At 39.1% G+C, this 8,443-nt stretch overlaps 1 protein-coding gene across 1 annotated transcript; it reads left to right on the top strand.

Annotated features, from left to right (window-relative positions):
• Positions 1–3,368: 3,368 nt before the first annotated feature.
• Positions 3,369–4,844, top strand: LOC105179933 (kinesin-like protein KIN-4C). The gene is made up of 2 exons (XM_020691497.1): positions 3,369–3,634; positions 3,886–4,844. Exons 1-2 carry the CDS (start codon positions 3,515–3,517, stop codon positions 4,054–4,056), a joined length of 291 nt encoding a protein of 96 aa, XP_020547156.1. The 5' UTR covers positions 3,369–3,514; the 3' UTR covers positions 4,057–4,844.
• The last annotated feature ends 3,599 nt before the right edge of the window (positions 4,845–8,443 follow it).

Raw genomic sequence — 8,443 nt, 5'->3', positions numbered from 1 at the left:
GCGGCCAGGCGGTGTTATAACCTGGCTATAAAACAAAGAGAAAGTACAAGAAAAGAGAAAAGGAAGGAGGAGACAAGTCAGGGTGAAGAAGTAAAACGAGGGAGGATGGAAAGGTTGGAGCCATCCGAAGAGCACAAAGAAGTAGAATTGATATCAGGGGATTTCAAGAAAATGACCATCGTTGGGTCGCAGATGTCGAGGGAAATGGAGACGTTGATGATCGAATTCTTGAGATGCAACAGCGACATGTTTGCTTGGATTTTAAAGGAATAGACCCTGAGGTTATCGTGCATAGGTTGAATATCGATCCGCATGTTAAGCCAGTGAAGCAGAAGAAGAAGGTATTTGGGGTCGAGCGAAACAAAATCATCAAGGAGGAAGTGAATAAGTTGTTGTAGGTTGGGTTCGTAAGAGAAATCTAGTACACGACTTGGCTTTCGAATGTGGTCATTGTCCCAAAGGCTGCAGGAAAGTGGCGCATGTGCATGGATTTTACCGACCTCAACAAAGCATGCCCAAATGATCCATATCCATTACCTAGGATCGATCTGCTGGTTGATTCGACGGCAGGATGTGCATTGTTTAGCATGATGGATGCATATCAGGGCTATCATCAAATTTTCATGGCAAAAGAAGATGCGGAGAAGACTGCGTTCGTAAAGGAGAAAGGAGTTTATTGTTATAACGTTATGCCGTTCGGACTGAAGAACGTAGGTGCAACCTACCAGAGATTGGTTAATCGAATGTTTAAGGATCACATAGGAAGTACGATGGAAGTATACATTGATGATATGTTGGTAAAAAGCAAACAGGAATGTGATCATTTGGGGCACCTGCGAACAGCCTTTGACATCATGCGATCCAATGGGATGAAATTGAATCCAGCTAAGTGTAATTTTGGGGTTCGAGGTGGTAAGTTCTTGGGCTACATGGTCAGCGAACGAGGAATAGAGGCAAACCCGGAGAAGATAAAAGCGATCATGCAATTAGGATCGCCAAAGTCGATAAAGGAAGTGCAACAGTTAATCGTATCATTAAATCGCTTCATCGCCAGGTTAGCTGATCAAAATTTACCCTTTTTTAAAGTTTTGAGGAAGGCTAATGATTTTGAATGGAATGATGAATGTGAAAAGGCTTTTTAAGAGCTAAAGTTGTATTTGACCACCCCTCCCCTGCTTTCTAACCCTATGGTTGGAGAGAAATTGTATGTGTATTTAGCCATTTCAGATAATGCGGTCAGCTCTATTTTGGTTCGAGAAGAAGGTGGGAAGCAAAACCTTGTTTACTACGTGAGCAAAATGTTTCAAGGGGCAAAACCCCGTTTACTACATGAGCAAATTGAATATTTTATACTTATATTTTATTTATTGAACACTTAACTCTCAAAGTTTAGTCTTTATTAAATTTAATTTTTTTGTGGTTTGCCTGTCCATAAACAATTTAATACTTATATTGTTTTGTTTATTCTTGGCCTTCTCCTTAGGTGTTAAAACCCTCCGTCCACTGTTAAAATTTTTAAATATCATTGAATTTTCAAATTCAATTCAAATTTATCCAACCTTTTGAAATAATTAAAAACTATATATATGATATTTGTGTTTTATACAAATTCAAATAAGTATATTAAATAGTAGAAGTAAAAAACCATAATAGCATAATTAGACATGTTGAGATAAACATGAAGGACTATGATAATCTTAAATCATTCAACTATAAAAGATAAAGAGTCAAAATTGAAGTGTTTTGTTTTATTATGCTTATTGAATGCAAGTACTATTTTAATTTGTTAGTATGCCATTTCTTTCTTCTTCTTCTTCTTTTTTCTTTTAATTTATTAATTAAAATCACAAAATTCGATAAATTTTGACTGTATAAAAAATTTATTTATTGGATGGGAGCAAACCTTATGTGTGCTAACTATAATTTTCCAAATTACAAACAATCTACCGGTAATTACACTAAATTTCAAAGGAAGAGAGTATAATTATCCCTAAAAAAATTTAGTGGAATTACGGATTAAGCCTAGCTCAGTATGAAGCTAAGGCACTCTGAGATTATGGGTTTGAATATCATCAATGTGTGAATTGTATCAACTTTAATAGTTGGGGCAATTCTACTTTAATAATAGGCGATTATATATAATTATCTGATAGGGTAAATTACAATGACTTCTGCTGAGGTTTGACATAGTCACGAATACCCCCTCGTTATTTAAAAATTTACCAATAACCCCATAATTTTAACATCCGTCTAATAATTAGCCCATTATGCTAGTCCTCGTTAGATTTTCAATCTTTTTTTTTTTTGTGAACTGATCAAAATACCTTTATGGATTTAGAATTATAAATTTAATTATTTTTTGAATTTTTTTGATTTTTTTATTGACCAATTGGACTTTTTCCTATAATTTCTTAAATTTTTTCATCCAATCCGTCTAATTGTTTTTTACAAATTTTATTTGTTTTTTTTTAAATACAATAAGGGCATAGTTGACAATTTTATATTTCCATCCAATAATTACATATTTTCATCAAACACCAAGGGGTATTTATAATTTTTCACAACAAGGGTTGTTCGTAATTATACCAAACCTTAAGGGAAGTCATTGTGATTTACCCTATCTGATATTGATGAATAGTTTATGATTGTTATTGATGTTTGTTTTATTACATAATAATTGATATTGGTGATTATAATAATATTTCATCGTTTTCACTTCAAAACTAAAAAGTTACTGGAATTAGTTTTCATATATACTAATATAAAAAAGAAATGGCCTATAGACTTGCAAATGATGATTAATAATAACATAACTAGATAATTTTTAACTATAGTTATTATTATTATTATTTTTCTTGTAGGAAAGTGACTCCACAGTACATCATTTTTTTTGGTTGTGTCAATAATTTTTTAAGTTATTATCTTTTTTTATTTTGTTATTTGTTTGTTCATATATTTTACTATTATTTATAATATACTTCAAAACATGAAATATTATTTAATATATATACACAGGAACGATATGCCACAACAGATAGTAATCGAAAATATTCACAGTTTTAATTTTTTTAATAAAAAATGATTTCAGGATTTTTTTTTAAACTTTAAATACTACTTGTTTTGGACTGCATTCTTAATAAAAGAAATAATAAAGAAACAAAAAATTCTATCAATTAAAACAATTTTATTATTTAAAATAAAAATAAAATAATATTTAGAATTTGGATGTTGTGTCAGAGGGGTGTAATAAATAAATAAATTTAAGTTGTCCCAATTGACATTGAGGGTAAGCGCACGCGGAGTGCACGTAACATCTGAAAATGTGAATTTCGGATGAAATAGTCTCTCTCTCTCTCTCTCTCTTTCTCTCTCTCTCTCTCTCTCTCCTTCAACCTCCATTTCCCTCTTTCAGTTCAGATGGTGGGATTATGTTTTGTTGAGATGTCATTTTGATTTTTTCTTTCTTCAGATATCATTTTATTGTTGTTGTTGGGCGGCTTCTGATCTGGGGAAGATGGATAATTCTGAGTCGTCACAGAGTGTGAGGGTTGCAGTCAATATTAGGCCGCTTGTTACTTCTGAGCTTCTTGTGGGATGTACTGACTGCATTACTGTCTATCCCGCTGAAAAGCAGGTTTTCATTTCAACCATGACTACTTTCTTAATTTTAGATTAATATTTTCATGTTGTTTTTGATGAATAAAGATAGTATGAAGCGTGCGGGTAGTGATGTTTGATTAATATTATTTTCTGACTTTTTAAGCTAGCGGAATTTTTTATTGTACACGTGCAACTATATTTGTTCTCATTTAAAATTGAATTAAGGAAGAAGCTTTTGTGTTGACTGGTTTTTGTTGGTATTTTTTCAATTGGTGCATGAAACAGGTTCAAATTGGATCTCATGCCTTCACATTTGACAACATCTTTGGTAGTAGGGGAAGCCCGTGTTCATCAATATTTGATGAATGTGTTGTTGCTCCTTTAGTTGATGCCTTGTTTCATGGCTATAATGGCACTGTACTTGCATATGGCCAGGTATTCAGTTTAACTACTTGATCAAGATTTTCAATGTTTTGTCATCTTAATCATAAGGTGTTTCCAACTATTGTTATTAGGGTTTAGGGTTAAGGGTTTTGGGTTTAGGGTTGGGGTCTAGGGTTTTAGGGTTTAAGGTTTAGGGTTTAGGATTTCTTTTTTTTTTTCCGAAATAGGGACTTGCCGGGTTCCCCATCCCATCTAATAAAACGAGAATGTACAATTGTTTTTGTACAATGATTAGGATCCTACACAATAAGAGAGCCCAAAAAATATGACAACTAAACCCCCATCACCCAAGTAAACGGACAACAATTTTTCTCTCTCTAGAAACCCCTCTCTGAAATGGAGAAGAAGGTGCGGTCGACGATTAAGAGAAATTCCACCCATCAACATTCGCAGGAAGTTTGAGTGGAGAAGAAATTTCACCTACTTCAACCCATCAACATTCGCAGGAGGATTGAGAAATAGAAAACAACAGAACAACACCTCACCAACCCCCACGCGACTCTCACCTACCCCCACGCGCACAGTTACAGAACAAAACAGGTATGACTTCTTCTTCGGGCGTGGAGTGGTGAACTGGAGAGGCAACAGGCGGCGCCGATGATTCGTAAGGCATGGCGCTGCTTACTAACGACGACTACTGAACTTCTGGCCGGAAAATGTACTGAGGAGGGGTCATCGGCGGCGAGGGAAGGAACTGTGCAAAATTTTTCTGTTGGTGCGTCCTTCTCGTCTGATAATTTGAAGAGTCCGGCAGAAGTTAAGCCGTCAGTGACTGAAATTGCACAGACAACTCCTTTAAACGCGACGGACAGCTCTATTTTGGGAAAAAAGTTGATCGAAAACTCTTGCGAGGCCAAGGTACCCAATTCTCACACCGGACTTTTCGTGGGCAATATCCCGTTGCATGCATGTCCTGATGATACCATGCTTGATGATAAAATTGCACATGCATTTAATAATTCATCGCGAAAAACTTTGTCGTATGTGGCTCCTACTATTCAAAATGGCGAGGATGAGGGCGGTTGGATATTTTTTTGGAAAAAAACCATACTTCCACCACCTAAAAGAGTATGTCTCATCAATATAGCCGGCACTAAGAGAGGTTACTGCCACAGCTAACGGATTCTTCTTTTTCCAGTTTAAAACAATTAATGATATGGAGGAAGTTATTGAGGGAGGTCCATGGCTTTTTCAGGGTCAACCGATAAATCTACAGAAATGGGAGCCAGGGATGGCAATGAAAAAATTGAAGCACACCCAAGTACCAGTATGGATTAAGCTACACCACCTTCCTGTGGAATTATGGACAACGGAAGGACTAAGTATAGTGGCAAGCGGAATTGGAAAACCCTTGTACCCAGACGCCATCACGAGGGCATGTACGAGGCTGGATTTCGCTCGTGTATGCGTCATGCTTGACATCAGTTCAAGTTTACCGAAGCATATTGTTATTCTGACCCCAGATGACGATGGAGGAGAATCACCATGTAAAGTGGATGTTGAATACGAATGGGTGCCCCCGAAGTGCACAGGGTGTATGAGCCTGGGACACTCTGCAAAGAATTGTGTGTTGAGTAAACCGACAAAACCTACTAAACCACCGGTGTCCGTTTATGTGCCAAGGATAACAGCAAGAGGGCCGCCTAAGATGGTGAGAGAGAAGGAAGGTGTCACTCAATTAGTAGCGGACATTGGAGAACCTACGATTAAACAAAAGCCACGAGAAGAAGAGGTTAGATCGCAATCTCCGTGCTCCGATGAACCCGAAGCACCAAGAAGGGACGAACAACGAAAGGATAAGGGTAAGGATATTGTCCTTTATAACACATTCGATGCGTTAAATCTCCTTGATGATGATGCAGACAAACATACCGGGGGTCCTAAGCCATGCAGCCCCACCTCAGTTGACCCATGTTGAACGCAGCTGTTTGGAACGTGCGTGGCCTAAATAAGAGGGACCACCAGCTAGTAGTGAAAGATCTTGTTACTGACTTCAGGTTACATTTTCTCGGTCTTCTTGAAACTCGTGTTAGATTGAATAATACTTCTCAAATTCAATCATTTCTATTACCGCATTGGAAATGGTTTGTAGATTATGTAACAACTGGCAACCGTATTTGGATCGCTTGGGATGAGAACTTTGTTCATGTTGATGTCATTGAATTGGGTGCACAATTTATTCACTGTAATGTTACTATTCGAGCACTTCATGAGTCTGTTGCCCTGACTGTTATTTATGGGGCCAATGAGGTAGCTGACAAACGTGATCTGTGGACCACTCTGGGGACATTGGCCATCCAGTGTGTCGATACTCCGTGGCTTATTGGGGGTGATTTTAATGCGGTTCGAGACCTCAGTGAGGTCTGTGGTACCTCAGGAGACATTCGAACCGGCATGAGGAGTTGTTCGTTTACTTGGAGCATTGTTGTCGACTAGTTTTGACCAAAGCGGCAAAACTTGAACAAATCATGCTACGTCAGCGAGCTAAGATGGAATGGATGAAAGGAGGCGATCAGTGCTCCAGGGTTTTCTTCCGTAAGATTGCACAACGGAGGACTACGAGGAGAATTTTGCAAATCAATGATGAGCATGGAGTCACTCATTCGGCTCAGGAGGCAGACACTAATGAATTTGTCTCATTCTATCACAACCTGCTAGGAGGAGAAAGGAGACGTAGCTTTATTGATATTCGGTTCCTCAGACCATGGGCCAGACATTTACTCACAGAAGACGAAATCACTGCTATCCTTCGGCCTTTCACCCCCTTGGAGGTTAAACAGGCAGTGTTTGATATAGCTGAAAATAAGGCACCGGGTCCAGATGGGTGTTCATCTGGTTTCTTTAAGGCAGCATGGCCAATTGTGGGTGGGGAAGTGACGAGGGCAGTTTTGGATTTCTTCACAACTGGGAGGCTATTGAAACAAATTAACACCACATTACTGGCGCTTATTCCGAATGTACATTCGCCAATGACAGTTAGTGATTTTCGGCCTATTTCTTGTTGCAATGTTCTCTATAAGATTATTGCTAAACTTCTGGTCCAAAGATTAAGTGTGGTGCTGGACAAGATGATTAGTCCTTGCCAAGCAGCCTTTTTTCCTGGTAGAAGCATTGGTGATAATATCATGCTAGCACAAGAGCTTTTCTCGGGATATAAACAGGCCCGACTCCCTCCCAGGTGCGCGCTAAAAGTGGATATTAGGAAGGCTTACGATACGGTCGAATGGGACTTCCTATTAGCTGTTCTGGAGTTATTTGGATTCCCCCCAATATTCATCAGATGGATTGAGAAATGCGTTACCACCCCCTCATTTTCAGTTGGCCTAAATGGGAAACCGCATGGGTTCTTTCCGGGCGCACGAGGACTGAGACAAGGAGATCCTCTGTCACCATACTTATTTGTCCTCGTGATGGAGGTCTTACATTTGGGTTTCTTGCAGATGATTGAGCAAGATGGACACTTCACTTTCCATTGGAAATGTGAGGCGGCACGCATTTTCCAGCTTGGGTTTGCAGATGATCTATTGTTGTTTTATAGGGCTAATATGGACTCGATTGGTATTCTGAAAAAGGGCCTGGACCGCTTTGCCATTTGGTCGGGGCTGAATCTTAACGTTCAGAAGAGTCATATTATTAGTTCACGGTCAGCACAAGGGTTACGAGAGGACATGATGACTTTCCTTGGGTTTCAGGAGGGACATCTACCGATAAGGTACCTTGGCCTCCCTCTCTTGTCTTGTAGATTATCTATCACGGATTGTCAGCCTTTATTGTTGAAAATCGATCAACGTATAGCTGGTTGGGAGGGGCTCTCACTGTCATATGCGGGTAGAGTGCAAATTATTAAATCTGTGCTCACCTCACTTAGTGTTTACTGGGCATCTGCATTCATATTGCCTAAGAAAATTACAAAAGAAATCGAGAAGAGACTTCGAGCATTTATGTGGAAAGGCTCGGGTAATAGTGGATATGCCAAAGTGGCTTGGACAGAGGTGTGTCGACCGACGGAGGAAGGGGGGCAAGGACTCAGGGATATTGCTACCTTGAATCGGGCACTCATGACCAACAAACTATGCGAAGTGATAAAGTGTGAGAGGACATCGATATGGGTGGACTGGCTCTATCATGACCGTTTACTTAACACCTCCATCTGGACAGTTAGAGATGAAGAGGGTCATGGGGATGGAGGAAACTGCTACGACTCCGACCTTTTCTACGACCGATGGTTGACTATCAAATTGGGGACGGACATGGATTTTATTTATGGCAGGACCCATGGCATCCTCTCGAACCACTCATTGACAGATTCCCGCGCGCGTCGTTATTATTGGGAGTGGATTTTTCGACCAAGCTCAGCACTGTCATAGATGAAGGTGCTTGGCAATGGCCTCCTTTCACT

This window comes from Sesamum indicum, unplaced genomic scaffold (assembly GCF_000512975.1).
Source record: "Sesamum indicum cultivar Zhongzhi No. 13 unplaced genomic scaffold, S_indicum_v1.0 scaffold00243, whole genome shotgun sequence".
NCBI classification, from domain to species: Eukaryota; Viridiplantae; Streptophyta; class Magnoliopsida; order Lamiales; family Pedaliaceae; genus Sesamum; species Sesamum indicum.
The sequence above is the reverse complement of the archived record's forward strand: the minus strand, read 5'-3'. Positions and strand labels throughout refer to the sequence as shown.

Coding starts and splice junctions, on each gene's coding strand:
- LOC105179933 (XM_020691497.1), top strand. CDS start 3,515: ATGGATAATTCTGAGTCGTCACAGAGTGTGAGGGTTGCAGTCAATATT. Junction 3,635..3,885: donor TCTATCCCGCTGAAAAGCAG/GTTTTCATTTCA, acceptor TGCATGAAACAG/GTTCAAATTGGATCTCATGC.